The sequence below is a fragment of the Mus caroli genome, chromosome 7 (genome assembly GCF_900094665.2).
Source record: "Mus caroli chromosome 7, CAROLI_EIJ_v1.1, whole genome shotgun sequence".
NCBI lineage: Eukaryota > Metazoa > Chordata > Mammalia > Rodentia > Muridae > Mus > Mus caroli.
Window position 1 is genome coordinate 129,613,017 of NC_034576.1, and position 17,860 is coordinate 129,630,876.

Genomic DNA, 17,860 nt, shown 5'->3' on the forward strand with positions numbered 1-17,860 from the left:
TCGACATCTATCTGCCTGTCTCGCCTCCTAGTGCTGGGATTAAGTGTGCATGACCACACTTGTCTACACGCAGGTTTCCACAAAAAAGAAATTTGGAACAGGCTCTTACTATAATAAATGAGGATTCCAGAAGGAAACTAAAAGGGCCTCGTCCGAGGGCACAGTGAGGCAGTGCGGAGATATCACATTTCCGGTAACCTAACTTCCGTGTCTCTTTACAGACCTGCAGCATCACGAGAGAAAAGCAAGTGCTACATCTTGATTGGCTGTTTTTCAGGCTCCTCCTCATGGTGGAGACCTTTTGGGGACTTCTAGCGCCAACGGCCTTGTCTGCCCTGGAATCCCGTCTTCTTATTGGACTGCCATTTTCCAATCGGCAGGGTTTCTAATCCCTAGTCCTCAAGCAGCAGGGGCCATTGGCTGCAATGATGGGGGCGGAGCCTTAGGTCGCTGTGGGAGCCTTGCAGGTTAAAGCAAAGGAACAAACGTAAACCAAGCAGCTGAGGGTCTTTGCGCAGGTTAGACTGTTCCCTCCCCCTCCCCAGCCTCTTCCCCCCCCTTCCCCCTCCCCGCTCGCAAGGGTCATCCTGCTCGAGACCCCCTCGCCCCTCCCAGTGGATGCCAAGTGCGCTTGCGCGGTAACAGCCGCCCGCACTTGTGCCATTTCCCCCTTCTTCCGAGCCACCTTTCCCCCCTCCCGCCCTTCCCTATCCCCTTCCCTGCCCTGCTTCCCTCCCTCCCCCCTAGGCCCTTCGTTGTGGTCTCCCCGGTCCTGATCCTTCCCCTACCCCACCCCCACCCCCCAGGACCCTGGCGCCCCAGCCGCAGGTGCTGCGCCCCCGGGAGCCACGATGTGCATCCTCTCAGAACCTGTGGGCCTCCTTGCCCTCACTGCCCTCCGTTTCCTCCTCCCAGGCCCCCACATCCTTCAGAATGACGTTGGACGTGGGGCCGGAGGATGAACTCCCAGACTGGGCTGCGGCCAAAGAGTTTTACCAGAAGTACGACCCTAAGGACATCATTGGCAGGTGAGCCTTCCTTAGCTGGAGCATACACAGGCCCAGTGTAGTCAGCTCCCAGCCCGGAATAAGGCTTCCTTCTGAAGGCTGGATAGTTAGGAAGTGGACAGTGGAAAACAGTGACTTGGTTCGTATTCGGAGTTAACCCGCACTTTTTCCTCTATTCATCTATATTGTCAACAAACGTGACTGTGCTCCAGACAATGGGAGGGTAGAAAATACCCGTCACGTGAGCATTTCAAAGGTATCTACTTCGAGAAGTAGGGGTCTGTATAAAAGATGCTTGGAGCTGGGCGGTGGTGGTGCATGCTTTTGATCCCAGCAGAGGCAGATGGATCTCTGTTGAGTTCGACACCAGCCTGGTTTACAGAGGAAGTTCAAGGACAGCCAGGACTACACAGAGAAACCCTGTCGGGGAGGGGAGCAGGGATTGCTACTGTGATAGCCACCACATATGCTTTATGGTTTAGTTTTAGAACCATAGTGTATTGGTTATGTTGTGTTAAGCATCAAGAACACCGGGTGAGGGAGTGACAGGACAGGAACCCGTAAAGTCTCTGTCTTGGGAATGTTTCTACTTTACATAATGAAAAGAAGATAAAGGTCAAAAGGAGCGTTAGGGAAAAAAAAAAAAAGAGTAGGCAGGAGGATTCAATCAATGGGTTCTCCACAGAGGAGGGGCTTTAGGAGGCTTCTAAGAAAATGACGGGGGGGGGGGGGNNGGGGGGNGGGTTGTTTGGTTGTTCATGGTGCTGGGGATTAAACTCAGGGCCCCATCCTAAGAGACAGAGCCACATTCTCAGCTCCGAGGCCTTGAGCTGGGACATAAAGTGTGAGAATAGGCTGGGAGGGTGGGGGTGTCTTCTCATTTAGAGGGGGCAGTTAGTGCAGGGCTCAAGGCAGTGGCTAGACCATAGACAGAGTGGGGAAAGACTAGAAAGGAAGTGAGGAAAATGGGGCTTTAGGCCATGATGAGGATCTTTCAGAGTGGCACCGTGATGTGGAGTGCTTGTGAGCAGGGAGCTTTCTCTCTGCACTTGGATTAATGAGGGCAAAAGCAGAGCCCACCTTCTAGTCTGCTGTGCATTTGGCGTGAGTTGGGGGATTGTGTTAGGACACTTTTGTGGTGGCACTTAAAACACTTAGAAATTTAAAAAGCTCTTTCTGGCCTTTATATAGAGATAGGGAAGGGCTGGTGATGGTGACACTTGGACTCCTGGTGATTGCAGAGATGGAGAGAAGCAAGCAGGTGCAAGTGATGGTTTCAGAGGAGATGGGATATTGATCATAAGGAAGGGGAAAACAGGGTGACTTTTAAGGTTTTTATTTGAGCACCTGAATACCATTTACTGAAATGAAGACTTGAGGAAGGATTAGATTGGGGAATGGAGTGAACTAGTCAGGAGTTTTGTTTTGGAAATACTAAGTTTGAGATGCCCCGTGGATGGATAATGCTTTCAAGTGGGTTTGAGTCTGGAACTGGAGAGCTGGATAACGACCATAAATGCGGAGGCATCAACATTTAGAAAGGGGCAGTAAGGAGGGACAGTGTAGAGAAGGGACGGGGCTGAGGTTCCTGGGTCATGTCACCATTTCCTAATCACTTAGAAGAGCTACAAAAGACCGGGGGGGAGACATCATCTGTGAGCTAGTAAGAAAAGTGAAAGAATGCCCTTTTAGAAGGCTGCCAGGAGCTGCTTCTGAGGTCTGAGAAAGGCAGGCGTTTGGCATTAGATTTGGCCAGGCACATTTAGATACCACACGGAGATGTCATGAAAGCAATTGGAACCAGGATTCTGGTGAGAAATTAAGGCTCAAAGACAGTATACAGCGACAGCTGCACATAGATATTTAAAGCTTCTGGGATTCAATACAGGTCACCAGGGGACACACTGTGTCTCAGTGTCTGTTCTATTGCTGTGAGAAACACCATGACCAAGGCAACTTAAAAGAGAAAGCATTTGGGGCTGATGAGATGGCTCAGCGGGTAAGAGCACTGACTGCTCTTCAGGAGGTCCTGAGCAACCACATGGTGGCTCACAACCATCAGTAGTGACATATGATGCCCTCTTCTAGTGTCTAAAGACAGCTACAATGTTCTTAGATATAATAAATAAATTCTTTAAAAGAGAGAGAGAGAGAAAGCATTGGGGGGGGGGCAGCTGAGGCCCCAGGACTGGATTTTGAGGCTTCCTGCAAAGTAGGTTAGAGCGAGGGGGTACATGGTAATGGGGCGGGGGCGGGTTGGGGGGGAACGGGGCTGTTTCTCTTGGGAGTGTGAACAGCAGCAGCATTAACAGATCAGGAATACAGAGGGGGGACTAGAGAGATGGCTCAGCGGGTAAGAGCACTGACTGCTCTTCCAGAGGTCCTGAGTTCAAATCCCAGCAACCACATGGTGCTCACAACCATCTGTAATGGGATTCAATACAATGCCCTCTTCTGGTGTGTCTGAAGGGAAAAAAAAGGAAATACAGAGAGAAGTTAGTTGTGGGAGAAAATACAGTCATCATGATAGATGTAAAATGTCTTTATGATCCATAAGGAAAGATGTCCAGGAAAACAGGATCTGACAAGGGAAATATCTGGGCTTAGAGGTTGAAGTCACAGAGATACAGAAGATACAGAAGGAAAATGTACAGGGCTAAGGATGGAGCCCTGGGTAAGCCCACTTATTTATTTTTATTCATATCTAGTATTTTTGAGACAGAGTCTCAAAATCATCTGTCTCAGCCTTGTGAGTGTTACAGTTCCCGGCGCGGGCCGACACACTTGCCTCTGTTGGGGACTGGGTTTAAGCTCAGAGACTTACATACTAATCAAGCACCCTACCATTGAGCTGTAGCCCAGTCCTATATTTTGTCTTTGTTAACCCAGGCTCAGCAGGCACACCACCCCCAAGCCATTCTCCCAGCCCAAGGCTGACCTTTAAGGAGTTCACAGAGAACACAGCACTGGAGTCTGTCAGCAGAAAAAAAAAAAACAAAAAAAAAAACTGAGTCTTAAGACTTGCATTTCCCTTTGAAATGATGTAGAATCTTATTAGAAAGACTTAATTCCTCAAGGGTAAGCACCCTTACAGTAAAAGATGCCTGGGGGGGGGGGGGCTGACAGGATCGGTGGGGGCAGCATTTAGTCCGACCTCTATGACTTGAGCCTTTGTACTTCCTGAAATTAGAAGATTCCCAATGAAGTGTATTAACAATGTGAGGAATGACTAGAGGTTGGGAATATGGCTTAATGGTAGAACGCTTCCCAGCACGCATGAGGCCCTGAATCCACTCTATATACATTTATTGGGCTTTTCTTACACTCAGTTATCGGGGAGATTTGGGATTTGGATGGAGACTTAGATGGTTTCTTACCACTTCCTGCAAAGGGCAAATTCTGGGATCTTGTGAAAAGCCTTGTTCACAGCTTAGATGGGGAAGGACAGACCCTGGATCCAACTCAAGTCACCTACCTGAGTTTCTGTGGGCTCTGTGTGGTACTTTGCTGCTTGGTACCCACATGCCTGAAGACATTGTGAAGCAGTGATAGGCTAGGGTCTGAGGTCATCGTACTTGTCCAGATGTGAGTCTGATGTGGTAAGCATAGTGGTCCAAAGGCTCGATTCTGTATGGAAGAAAGAATGTAGAAGCCCAATGTGGTGGTGCACACGTGTAATCTTGAGTTCAGAGCCAGCCTGAACTACACAGCAACACCCAGTCTTACAGGAAGTGATGGTTCACGCCTTTAATCCCAGCACTCAGGAAACAGAGGCCATTGCATCTCCCTGAGTTCCAGAACAGCCAGAGCTATGTAATGAGGCCCTGTCTGGAAGAAAACAAACAAACAAAGCAGGGAGACTGAAGAAGGAGAGGGAGGAAACGAAGAACCGGTGAGAGGGGGAGTGTGGGATGATGCCTGATTAGGCTATTATTTGATTCTGCTAGAGGAGTGAGCTCTGTGGTCCGCCGCTGTGTCCATCGGGCTACCGGTGATGAGTTTGCAGTGAAGATCATGGAGGTGTCAGCTGAGCGGCTGAGTCTTGAGCAGCTGGAGGAGGTGCGGGATGCCACACGGCGAGAGATGCACATTCTTCGCCAGGTCGCTGGCCACCCCCATATCAGTGAGGCTGCATTCCCTGCTCCTGCTGGCTGACAGCCCCCTATCCCTACTGGCCCTATTCATGACCCACACCCTAGAATTGCCCCTAGGTCTTCTTCCTCGCTCTCTCTACCCCCTAGCAAGGCCAGTCTTTGGGTCCCTGCAGCCTCCTTGATTCTCCTTCCTCCCCCGTATACTATAGCCTAGTGCTGCCTGTGGGTGGAAAAGCACCTGCAAGGTGTATCCGCTCCTTCCCATCTCTCTCTGCCTTTCTGCCTCTTTCCCCAGTCACTCTCATCGATTCCTACGAGTCTTCTAGCTTCATGTTCCTGGTGTTTGACCTGTGAGTATCACCTTGCTCATCTGAGAACTCTGTTCCTTGCCTTCACATGTGGGCCCAGGGTTACAGGGTTACAGCTTGTGGGCAGACCACCACTGTTTATACCGTGCTCTGCTCCTGCCAGGGCTCTCTCTTGTTCTTTTCCCTGAAAGTCCAAGGCATGGGCCTTCTCTTTAGGTGTCATTATTGAGGCAGAAACTTCAAGAGTAATAACGATCAATCAAATGCCAAGACACCAGCAGGGTCCGTCCCAGTCCCTCTTGGTTATAAAACGAGAAGGAGGGAGAAGACTAGGCTCCAAGTGTTGAGCACTGCGCTAACTCCTTAAAACATTCCTCGGAGCCGGGCGTGGTGGCGCACGCCTTTAATCCCAGCACTCGGGAGGCAGAGGCAGGCGGATTTCTGAGTTCGAGGCCAGCCTGGTCTACAAAGTGAGTTCCAGGACAGCCAGGGCTACACAGAGAAACCCTGTCTCGAAAAAACAAAAAAAAANAAAAAAAAAAAAAAAAAAAAAAAAAACATTCCTCGGGAGTCTTTCCCTACTTAGCACACTGCTCTGCTGTCCCTGTGCCTACTGGTTCTTTTCCTTTGGTTTATCTGAATCTGCGGTTCTGTGTTAACGTGGTGGAGTGCACACTAGTTGCAAGTGTATTTCAAGAGTGATTTATCATGATGCCTATAATCCCACTACTCCAGAGACTGAGCCCAGGAGGATTACCAATTCAGGGCTAGCCTGGGCTTTGTATCAGAACCCTGTATCTGAGAAAGGAAGGAATAATTTGAATTATTCAAAAATAAAATTTCAGCCGGGCGTGGTGGCGCACGCCTTTAATCCCAGCACTCGGGAGGCAGAGGCAGGCGGATTTCTGAGGTCGAGGCCAGCCTGGTCTACAAAGTGAGTTCCAGGACAGCCAGAGCTATACAGAGAAACCCTGTCTCGAAAAGCCAAAAAATAAAATAAAATAAAATAAAATAAAATAAAATAAAATTTCATGAAGCCATCAAATGGCTCTCTGCAAAATTCAGAGGGGAAATAGGAAATGTGTATTTACTGTCCTGCAACTGTGCAGGACAGTGACAGTTGGTTTTGAGTACTGATTAGAATTGTAAATATACTCAGTTTTATTACTTGTTTATTTATGTATGTGTGTTTTTTTGAAACAGAATCTGGCATTGTAGGCCCGGCTGGTCTGGTCTTTAACTTAAAGATCCGCCTGTCTCTGCCTCCCGAGTGCTGGGATTAAAGGCGTGCTGGGATTAAAGGCGTGCGCCACCACCCTGCTGGAAGCTCGGTTTTGTTGTTTTTTGGGGGTTTTTGTTTGTTTCTTTGTTTCAGAGGTTTTCTCTGTGTAGCCCCAGCTGTCCTGGAACTCATTCTGTAGACCAGGTTGGCCTTGAGCTCACAGAAGTCCACCTGCCTCTGCCTCCTGAATGCTAGGATTAAAGGTTTACACCACCACCACCACCAGGCCATAACCTCAATTTTAAAGGGTGATAAAATAAGCAAATTCCAAAATCTTTTATTCTACCTTTTTGTAACTGTTATTTGAACTTTTGGCCCATATTCTAATACTGACTTTAAGAAGCCTTTTGCAGCTGTAGCTGCTCTCAGACAAGAAAGGCCTCCTGTGACTTACACAAGAAGTTGCTATTCGTAATAAAAGTGATATTTCAACCACCAACGCTGTGTCAAAATGCCCCTGGAATCTAGTTCACTCCTTCACTCCTGGAGTGCTCTCTCTCAAGCTGCTCCTGCTGCTGGCCTTCCTGCCTTCTCAGCCTCCAGTAGTGCATCTGCTCTTCTCCCCCTCCCCCAATCCCTTAGGATGCGGAAAGGAGAGCTGTTTGACTATCTCACGGAGAAAGTGGCCCTCTCAGAAAAGGAAACCAGGTACTGGTAGACCCTGATGCCCTTGAGATGCCCAGGGGGATGGTACAGGGAGAAACAGAAACGTCTGCCTCACCCAGGTCCATCATGAGGTCTCTACTGGAAGCAGTGAGCTTTCTCCATGCCAACAACATTGTACATCGAGACCTGAAGCCTGAGAATATTCTCCTAGATGACAATATGCAGATACGCCTTTCAGATTTTGGGTTCTCCTGCCATTTGGAAGCTGGCGAGAAGCTTCGAGGTGAGGAGATCAGATCTCTTCAGAGGGAGGGAAGCAGGCTCAAACTTGAGGTTGCCTGGCCAGGTCGAGAACTGAGTCCCTGGTACCAAGGAAACGAAAGTGACTGCTCACTGCTGAGGTACTCTTGATGCAAAGGCTTTGTGCAACTCAGTGCACGTCTTCACCTGAGGGAATGAGCTGTGTGCAGAGGCCATGCCAGGGAGGCCAGAGGAAGGGATCCTTGATGAACCTGAGGGATGCAGAGGAGGAGCCTGCAGATCTGGGCTTTGTTCTGGGAGGAAAGAGGGAGTAGGTAGGGCCAGCAGTTTGAAGTATGGATAAAACAAGACCTCTCTGTAGTGCTTCACACACTACAGAGGATCCTGATATGATTCATTTGTAATAACAAGAAGAATTTCTGGGACTGGCAAGATGGCCCAGTTGGTAAAGTCGTTGCCCTGCAAGTTAGAGGAGCAGAGTTGAGATCGAAGCAACCATGAAACCCCAGTATGTATGGAGCAGAGAGGGGATTCTCGGAATAAGCTGGTATTCGACTCTTCCAGATCAGTGGGGCTTTGGGCTCAAGTGAGAAGTCTTACCTAAATACGTAAAGGAGAAAGCAATTGAGGAAGACGGTCAACCACAGCCTTGAGCCTACACATGCATCACACACACACACATACACTTCTAGTGCAGATGGGAAACTTTGAGCATATTCAGGTGGAGGAGTCCCAACAGCTATTCATAAGCTATCTTGTCCTTTATAGTTTTATACTGCATATACTAGTAGCAAACAAATAATGGGTATTTATCATGAGACAAATGTCACACCGGATGTCTATGCTGTGGCTTATTTCCCTAACAGTATTTCTCAATAGAAAATAGTATCAGTGTCTCTGTTTTATGATTAGGTGCCCAGAGTTTGAACTTGAACTGTAGAGTCTCTTGTTAACCTGTGGGTTCTGGGGGGCCCTGAGGACACTGTGTGTCATCTCCCTTCTGGCTTTCACATACACATCTTTTTGGAATACCTTTGCCCTGCCTGCTTCACCTTTCTTGAGTGATTTGGGGTTCACTTTAAGCTTTGTTTTTCTATTTTCCCATGAGTTAACACTCACTTCTTACCTACTTCCCGGAAGGTAATGAGCTTGGGAAAGGTCCATCTCCCTCCTGACTCTTGATATGTGCTAGATAGTGAAGTCTTTTCCTTTTTCTTTTTTTCTTTTTAAGATTTTTTTTATTATATTAAGACACTGTAGCTGTCTTCAGACACTCCAGAAGAGGGAATCACATCCCATTACAGATGGTTGTGAGCCACCATGTGGTTGCTGGGATTTGAACTGAGGACCTTCAGAAGAGCAGTCAGTGCTCTTAACCGCTGAGCCATCTCTCCAGCCCCCAAAAGTCTTTTTCAATTTAGGCTTATTGAGTCCTCTTGGAAGTACAAGAAACTAAAAATACAGATCGTTGTCAAGTGACAGAGGAACCTGAGCCATAGGCACCTGGACACGATTCTGATGCCTTGAGAGGGAATCATGGAAGGGTTATTGTGGAGGGATTTTTTTCGCTTTGTCTCTGCATGTCTGTACTGGAACTAGCTGTGTAGACCTGCATAGATCATGTAGATCATAATTAGACCAAACCCTAAGAAGGGTCTAACAGGGACTACCCCAGTATGTTCTTAAGCAATTCCAGGTTTGTGCTGGGCATGGTGGCACACTCCTTTAATCCCAGCATTTAGGAAGCAGAGGCAGGCAGATTTTTTTGAGTCTGAAGCTACACTGGTCCACATAATGAGTTCCAAGCCATCCAAGGCTACATAGTGAGATCTTGCCTAGAAAAAAAGGATTTTGCTTTTCACATATATTATGTATGTGAGATAGTGGTAAAACAAGTTGTTTTGATGAACGAGTAGCTTGGCTTGAAGGTGGGGGAGATAAAGGATGTCATTGAGTAAGACTTTGAAGCCATTCCCAAACTGGGTTTTCCTAAGAAGGCCAATGTGAGCTTTAGTGGGATTTTAAGGTGGTTTGCTGGGGATATGCCCTTGCTCTGAGGCTCAGCAGGAAACCCAGGAGCAAAAAGGGTACACTTGTGTTCTTAATGCAATCTAGAGTCTGCAGCAGAGGCTTGGGGGCTGAGGCTTTGCAGGCAGGGAATGCTAGCGACAGTCCCTCCAACTTCTGACCTCTCTCCCCAGAACTGTGTGGGACTCCAGGGTATCTAGCACCAGAGATCCTTAAATGCTCCATGGATGAAACCCACCCAGGCTACGGCAAGGAAGTCGATCTGTAAGTCTCTGTGATGCCTTCCCCTTCCGTGTCATCCTTTCTTGTTGCCTATGCCAGTCTGACCATTGTCTCATTCTCAGCTGGGCTTGTGGGGTGATCCTGTTCACACTTCTGGCTGGCTCACCACCATTCTGGCACCGGCGGCAAATCCTGATGCTACGCATGATCATGGAAGGCCAATATCAGTTTACTTCACCTGAGTGGGATGATCGTTCAAACACCGTCAAAGACCTGGTGAGTAGGGGCCATGAAACAATACTATGGAAGACCCAAGATGTGACCCTCATGCTATAAAGTTTCTCTAGATCTCCAAGCTGCTGCAGGTGGATCCTGAAGCGCGCCTGACAGCTGAGCAAGCCCTGCAGCACCCCTTCTTTGAGCGCTGTGAAGGCAGCCAACCTTGGAACCTCACGCCTCGCCAGCGGTTCCGGGTAAGCCTGAGAGTAGCAGGGTCTGTACCCAGGCCTTGTCCTCTTCCCTGTGCTGGGCGTTTTACTGGGGCTAATACTGTCCCTTTCCCAGGTGGCAGTGTGGACAATACTGGCTGCCGGACGAGTGGCCTTAAGCAGTCACCGTTTACGGCCACTAACTAAGAATGCACTATTGAGAGACCCCTATGCACTGCGGCCAGTACGGCGTCTCATCGACAACTGTGCCTTCCGGCTCTATGGGCACTGGGTAAAGAAGGGTGAGCAGCAGAACCGGGCAGCCCTTTTCCAGCACCAGCCTCCTAGGCTGTTCCCCATTGCTGCCACTGAACTCGAAGGAGACTCCGGTGCTATCACAGAGGATGAGGCTACACTGGTACGGAGCTAGGGCCTTATCCCTGGGCAAGCCAGAAAGAAGGACTCTCCAGGAGGACATTTTTTTTTCTATTATTCCAACTGTTTGGGACTCAGACCTTAGCCCTGCCTTGCCAAGCCTACAACTGAGAATGCTGCTTGTCACAGAAACCAGCCCTTTACCCCTACTACTCTGGACTTGGAGATCAGGGCAGAGATGGAAGGGAGCCTCTTCCAGGGTTGTGCCTGGCCTAGCTATCGCCACCTGCGCTGCATCTGAAATAAAACCTGCCACAAGCCTGGGAGAGCCAGTGCCATGTCTGCTGTCTAGTTTCACGGGGAAACCCAGAATGTGCTCGTGAAGGTGGGGGATGGGACACTGAGGCCCAGGTCTTTATTGGGGAAGATGCTGGGATCACTTGGTCTTGGTCTTGCCTTTGCTGGGAGGTGTCTGGAATGGCCGCTCCAGTGCAGCCAGTTTACTGCTCAGCCTTTCCTCGCTCTCCTTGAGCCGCTCCTCCACCAGCTGCTGGAGCTGCCTCAACTCCTTGCTCAGCTGGGACTTGATGTAGGTCTGGAGGATACACACCTCACCTACAGGAGAGGGGAGAGGCAGGACAAGGGTTGTCTGGGAGCGAGCTGCACAGAGGGGAACGCTGCTAATGCTGCTTCAATTTAGGAACTGTCAGCCATTTCCTCTGAGGCAGACAGTTGGGCAGTGTGGCCGGACTGCACTTTCTGTATTCACATTCTAACTGCACTTTCGTCTGACATCGGGCAGATTACTAAGCGCATGCATCAGCTCTGTGTGTGTGTGTGTGTGTGTAAAAAACATGGATGGTAATGATCCCTTGATAGTAGGATTGAGTTAATATGCATGTCTAACACTGGGCATCCTGGGGTCTAGTATCACCAAACTGTGCTTGTTTTTGAAAACCACCCTCCCATCATTTGCTTTCTGTGGCCACCTGTTCTACACATAGCAACACCCCAGAGGCCCCAGCACCATGGCTCAGTGGTTAAAGACACTGACTGCTCTTGCCAAGGATCTGGGTACAATTCTCTACAGCCATGTGGTGGCTCTGTAACTCCAGTTCCACTGCCCTCTTGTGACCTCTGTGGGCACTGACATGTGATGCACAGATGCACAGATACACATACATGGAAGCAGAACTCCCAGATAGAGAAAATAAAAACAAAAAATAAAGCTCAAAAATTACAGGGGCCACTGGAACTAAAACTAAGTCCTGGGCTGGGTATGGTGGGACTTCTATAACCCCATCACTCAGGAGCTAGACAGAGGCATCTTGAGTTCAAAGCCAGCCTGGGCTACACAGTAAGACCTTGTTCCAAAAAAAATAAAACAAGGGGGCTGGTGAGATGGCTCAGTGGGTAAGAGCACCCGACTGCTCTTCCGAAGGTCCAGAGTTCTAATCCCAGCAACCACATGGTGGCTCACAACCATCCGTAACAAGATCTGGCGCCCTCTTCTGGAGTGTCTGAAGACAGCTACAGTGTACTTACATATAATAAATAAATAAATCTTAAAAAATATATATAAAAATAAATAAAACAAGGTTTGGCAGGATGGTTCAGTGGGTAAAGGAGCTTGCTGTGTAAGCCTGCCAACCTGACTGGCCCTCAGAACCCACAGAAAGCTGAAAGGAGACAGGACTCCAAAGATCCTCTGACCTTCATACGCATTGTCATTGTGTCTAAAAACAAGGGCTGGAGAGATGGCTCAGCATTTAAGAGGCAGAGGCAGGAAGACCTCTAGGAATTTGAGGCCAGCCTGGTCTACATAGCAAGTGCCAGGTGAGGCAGGACTACATAGAGAGACCCTGTCTCAAAAAAGTGGGTGGGTTATTGAGGCTGTCCTGCTGAATGATTGAACACTGCTGCACAAGGCTCTAATCTCACTCCCCAGCACTACAAGACAAAAATGGTGGTGGCGGGAGGTGAGGTGGGAGGGATCAAGGCTCAGGGAGGCCCAACCATTTCCTGGCACCTTAACCCTTCCAAGTCCTCACTTGGCTGTTGCTCTGGCTCCGTCACAGTTTCTGGCTCTTCCTCCTGTGGAGTAGCTACTTGCTCTTCCACCATCATCTCCTCGTTTTCTTTCTCTGCATAGCAGAAGCAGGAAGAGGTCTTGGCTCCAGCCCTGGCCCAGTCCCAGCCTGGCCCACTTGTACCCATCTTACCCTCTGGCCAGAGCGTGAGTGGCTGTAACCCCGTGTAAGTCAGAGATAGGTCCAGTCGCACCTGAGGAGACAAGGGAAGAGAGGCTGAGAGGAAGCACCCTGCCATAAGAGAAAGGGGGAGGCAGGTGGCCACTCAGCGCCTGTGCACAGTACCTGTGGGGTGAAGACGTATTTGTAGAGCTTGAAGTGGCGGAAGTAGGTGTTGACCACGTAGTCAGCCAGGGCCAGCAGCTGCTCCTCTTTAAAGAGGTCAATGCTGAAAGGGGGCCGCTGTGACGATAATCCGGGAGGTAAGTGCCCTGACAACCTCTGGAAGCCTACCTCCCTAGTCTGCCTAAAGCACAGCTGCCTAGAAGCAGGACAAGCCCCAGGTGGCCTTCAGAGGAAGATGGTGAGAAAGAGAACAGGAATTTGGGCCCCGTGGTTGGGTGAAGGCTTCATTTCTGGGTACTGACCCTGATTCCATGACAAAAGAGGACGCTGGTAAAGTAGCGGTAGCACTCCTCCACGTTGCCCAGAGGGGTAGCTGGAGGGAAACAAGGTGAAGCTGTCAGGCCCTCCCTACTCGCCATCTCGTCCTTCTGCTTTTAGAGCCGGAGATTGAGAATGGGACAGACTTAGGAGTAAGTCCTGGCTGTTCTGTTAATTCACTCAGTAAATACCAAATTCTCACTCTACACTTTTCTAGGCACTCAAAGACAGACAAGGTCCTTCCCGCAGAAGGATCCTTTTTTTCTGGTCGGAACGTATAGAACTAAAGTTGGCCTCAAACCAGTGGCATTGCTCCTGCCTCAGCCTCCTGAATGCAGGTGTCTCAGGCTTGATCTACCATACACAGCATCATCAGGAAGGTACTTTGTTGTTGAGACAGGGTGTCATGTTGCCCAGGATAACTTTGAACTTCTGACTCGTCTGCCTCTTGGGAAACTTCCTAAGTGCTAGGATTATGGGTATGTGCCACCTCACCTGAGTACACAGGGTTGGAAGTAAACCCAGGATTTTGTACTTAGGCAAGCACTCTATTAAGTGGGCTATATCCCCAGCCCCCTATTTAGATACTTCTCAGAACAGACCCATAATATTAGTACTATGTGTTTCATTTCTTAATAAGGGAACCTCTCAAAGGTGATAAACGTGGTACAGTAATACCACCTATGGTGGAACACAATTCCCAGACTGCAGGCTCCCTACTTTAGTTCTCCACAGTCACTTCTGCCAGCCCAGCCTCCTCTCCTAGGGCTCAAACCTTTTGGTGGCTGCCTCCCTCTCACCAACACAGGCCTTGTGAAGATCTTGGAGCAGGGCACAGGCTGCTGATGTCTGCTCTGGTGAAAAGCCCTGCTGGCGGCAGAAGATGAGTGCATGGGAGAAGAGGTCCAAGATAATGGCATCCCGCAGGCTCTGCTCAGGAAAGCCAAGCTCCAAGAGCTCAGCAAGAACCCTTGGGTGGGGGGGAAGAGGCATGAGTGACAGACAGCAGGGGTTCGCCCGCCCCCCCCCCCACCTCACCTTAGGATTTATTTCTATTATATGGGTAATTTGCCTGTATATGTTTGTGCAACACATGCTTTTCTGGTACCCATGGAGGCCAGAAGAGGGTATTGGATCCTCTGGAACTGGAGTTACAGACTATGTGGATGCTGGGAACCAAACCTGGGTCCTCTGGAAGAACAGCCATTGCTGTTAATGGCTGAGCTGCCTCTGCAGCCCTGAACACAAGCCTCTTCTCGCCTCCATTGCCTGACACTCACTCTATACTTTAAAGTTTGTCATTTCTTGTGTCTCCCCTCCCAAGAGTTCTGTCTCGCCCAACTCAAACCCATACTCTCTCATCTTTTCCACAGTGGCTGCCTTCTCCAGTCTGTGCATAGAATGGATGTCCAGGTATTTCCTGTCAGGAAAAGATGAGACAAATCACTGGTGGCTCATACAACTTCCCCGATGGGGCTGCAACTTGGAGAGCTTCAGTGGGGATCAGGAGCTGAGACTTGGCGAACTTGCTAAGGAAACTTTAGCACGTCATTTCACTGTCAACAGGGAACATCATGGTCTAGAATCCAGTCTGTAGATTTAGCAGATTTTTTTATTTATAAACCCACTGATTAGAAAAGAGTTGTGCCAGGTAGTGGTGGTACACTCACTGTACCCAGCACTGATCCCAGCACTGTGAGGCAGAGGCAGATGGATCTCTTGAGTTTGAGGCCAGCCTGGTCTACAGAGTGAGTTTCAGGATAGCCAAAGCTACAAGGAGAAACAATGTCTTGAAAACCCAAAAAACAAGCAACTTGTCTTGCTGTGTGTGACCTTGATGAAGTCCCCCAGGCCTTGGCACCGGTGCGCACAGTGCTCCATCATTGCAGCTGTGGTACCCTGTGTACATTCTTGCCTTTGCCTCCCTTCTCACACCGCCACTTTACACTGAGGCACCTGGAACGCTGGTGACTTCTCAGTCTCATCTTTGTAAAATTGGAGAGCCCTGGCTGGACAGGACTGTTGAGGACACCTTACAGGAGTAATACAAATGAGAAGTGTAACTTTTCCCCTGGGCTCTCCACACTCACCACATACAGATCCGGGGCTGGGGTAGTGGTGGCTGTGGAGAGAAGACAGATTATGGGACGAATAGAAAACGACAGTATATATCCCCTAGTCCCTAGTACCTCATGAATTTCTAGCAGGTCTAAGTGTGCTATAATTTTAACTATAGCAAAATAGGTAAAACCGGTCTTCGGTGGGCTCGAAATACTATTTAGCAGCCTATTTACAATCAAGGCAACTCCAGGAAATTCCCTAATGTTGATAAACGTAATGACTGGCGGCGCCTTTTTTGGGAAACCTAAGTATTCAGTAGAGGACCACTCTGCCCCGCCCTCACCGGGAACAAGTTGGCTCCAGAATCTTCAGCCACTTCCACAGGGCTACTAGTGGCTTCTGCAGGCGACTCGGTCTGCATGTCTGTTCCGTTCCTTAGGGCCGAGCCGTCCACCGAGCTGGGACTCCTGTCCAGTTCCTCCTGCAGTTTGGGAGATTGTTCCGACTTCATTCCCAGGCTCTGGCTGGAACTGGGGGTAATCATCTCTTCGTCCTTCTTAGCCTCGGTCAAGGGCTCTCCAGCCTGGGCTCTGGGACAGCCAGCTCTCCCACTGCAAAGCCCGGCCCTGCCCCTTCTAGTGTTTCTTCAGAGGCGGTGAAGCGAGAGGCAGCCAATCCGCAGAGGGCGTCTTCCCAACTTGTCTCCCCGGTGACCGTTGTTAAGGAAAGTAGAAAGTACAAGCCCACGCCAATCATTGAAAAGATAGAGCGCATGCGTAACGTGTTGCACGTGCCTCTTAGAAGTTGCTTGCAAGGGTGCTTTTGAGGGTAGGTCTTTTTAAAGATTTAATTTTAAACGATTTGTGTGTGTTTGTGCGTGCGTGTGCGCACATATGTACAGGATGTTCGGGAGGGCTCCGCGGAGGCCAGAAGAGGATGACGGATCCTCTGGATCTGGAGTTACAAGGGGTCGTGTACCGAGTACCCCCGAACAGCAGCAAAGGCTCCACCTCTCCATCTCCTAGTGCAACTGCGGGGTCAGTAACTATGGGAACCGCCTGCTGGCCAATCATTAAGAGAAATACAGTCCGTCGCGGGGCTGGAGGGGTGGGACTAAAAGACTCGAGAGGAGGAACCAAGAGCTACCAATAGAAACAGGAAATAAGTTTCGCCACATCCGGAGCCGCTCTGACGCCTGCGCTGTGCGTCTGGCGGCCGGTGACGTCCGGTGAAATCCAAGATGGTGGCGCTTGGCTGACCCTACGGTAAGTGCGGACCCTCGGCCGGCGGGGGCGGGGTCCGGGAGATTTGTCCAGGGGGACGCTCAGGACTGCGGAGCTCCAGACGCATCCACCGCTCAGCTCTCGGTTTTCTGCAGGTGACGGAAGTGCCGCCTCCACCCGCCTGCCAGCCCCGGAGAGCCCTGAGTTGCCCCTCCGCCACCGCCGCTATGTCTGGCCTCAGCAACAAGCGCGCCGCCGGCGACGGGGGCTCAGGACCCCCAGAGAAGAAGATGAACCGCGAGGAGAAGACCACGACCACTCTAATCGAACCCATTCGTCTCGGGGGCATTTCTTCCACGGTTGGTGGGCTTTTGCGAAAGTCACATTTGGCCTCCGCCCAAAGTGTTCGGAATCTTGTGTGTGCACGTGTGTATATACACAAAACGGGTGGTGAGGGTGGGTGTGCCAACGGCGTGGGTGTGCCAACGGCGTGAGTGTGATCAGAGAACAACTTCTCGCCTTTTACTTCTGCGCACATATGTTCCCGTAAGTCCTTTGTGATTTGTCAGATGCTTCTGAGTTCGAAACAGGTAGGGGCAGAAACGGAATGTGAAGTTCTCATGACTAGCATATTCTCTTTGCAAGTGTCTGAGCCTTGCTATATACCTCTCCCCTTTCAGTCTAATCCTCGTCCTATTGTGTGTCAGTGATGGTTCAGGGTCTTGCCCCGACACTCTGCCTCCTTTCCCTTCTGGTAGGAGGAGATGGATTCCAAGGTACTGCAGTTCAAGAACAAGAAGCTGGCGGAGCGGTTGGAGCAGCGGCAAGCCTGCGAGGATGAGCTCCGGGAGAGAATTGAGAAACTGGAGAAGAGGCAGGCCACCGACGATGCCACACTCCTCATCGTCAACCGCTACTGGGCCCAGGTGGATGCCTGAAGAGCGAGCGCCCTACTGGGAGAAGCCCTGAGGCATTCATAACCTCTTGTTCTTTCTTCTTTCAGCTGGATGAAACTGTGGAAGCCCTTCTCCAGTGCTACGAGAACCAGAGGGAGCTGTCCTCAGGGACAGAGGTGCCTGGGTGCCAAGAGAGCCTAACCCGTGATGTGATCCCTCGAACAGACCCGGGGACGTCAGATCTGAGGGGTAGGACCAGGGCCCTGGGGAGCTTATGTTCTCAGAAAGGTTTTGAGGAGGAGGCTACTGAAATGCCTGGCACTTGGGAAGCAGAAGTTGGTGGCACCGCTGGCCATGGCTACATAGTGAAACTCTT

General features: G+C 50.0%; 3 protein-coding genes across 6 annotated transcripts in view; 2 read left to right on the forward strand and 1 right to left on the reverse strand.

The window, feature by feature from the left end:
• Positions 1-409: 409 nt before the first annotated feature.
• On the forward strand, positions 410-10,944 carry Phkg2 (phosphorylase kinase catalytic subunit gamma 2). 3 transcript variants are annotated; one of them, XM_021168020.1, is made up of 10 exons: positions 410-518; positions 916-1,028; positions 4,955-5,130; positions 5,397-5,451; positions 7,274-7,339; positions 7,417-7,580; positions 9,760-9,850; positions 9,931-10,084; positions 10,156-10,281; positions 10,373-10,944. In XM_021168020.1, the coding sequence occupies exons 2-10, from the start codon at positions 934-936 to the stop codon at positions 10,664-10,666; spliced, it is 1,221 nt and encodes a 406-aa protein (XP_021023679.1). In that variant the 5' UTR covers positions 410-518; positions 916-933; the 3' UTR covers positions 10,667-10,944. The 3 variants fall into 3 exon arrangements, with proteins under 3 accessions (XP_021023679.1, XP_021023680.1, XP_029335232.1); XM_021168021.2 differs by lacking the exons at positions 4,955-5,130; positions 5,397-5,451 and having other exon boundaries at positions 430-518; positions 10,373-10,682; XM_029479372.1 differs by lacking the exons at positions 410-518; positions 916-1,028 and having other exon boundaries at positions 4,986-5,066; positions 10,373-10,682.
• On the reverse strand, positions 10,020-16,414 carry Ccdc189 (coiled-coil domain containing 189). Its single transcript, XM_021168022.1, has 9 exons — positions 15,709-16,414; positions 15,395-15,426; positions 14,659-14,724; positions 14,105-14,274; positions 13,289-13,359; positions 12,987-13,103; positions 12,834-12,894; positions 12,663-12,755; positions 10,020-11,226 (listed from the first exon to the last, which is right to left on the reverse strand). Exons 1-9 carry the CDS (start codon positions 15,907-15,909, stop codon positions 11,048-11,050), a joined length of 990 nt encoding a protein of 329 aa, XP_021023681.1. The 5' UTR covers positions 15,910-16,414; the 3' UTR covers positions 10,020-11,047.
• Positions 16,415-16,516: 102 nt separating this feature from the next.
• The window catches only part of Rnf40 (ring finger protein 40), a 15,506-nt gene continuing 14,162 nt past the window's right edge, over positions 16,517-17,860 (forward strand). Inside the window, exons 1-4 of one of the 2 annotated variants that reach the window (XM_021166323.1) lie at positions 16,517-16,630; positions 16,744-16,947; positions 17,347-17,514; positions 17,592-17,733. In XM_021166323.1, coding sequence (XP_021021982.1) covers positions 16,816-16,947; positions 17,347-17,514; positions 17,592-17,733 — 442 coding nt within the window. In that variant the 5' untranslated portion in view covers positions 16,517-16,630; positions 16,744-16,815. The remainder of the gene's footprint in view (positions 16,631-16,743; positions 16,948-17,346; positions 17,515-17,591; positions 17,734-17,860) is intronic. The other variant, XM_021166322.2, reaches the window with a different exon arrangement.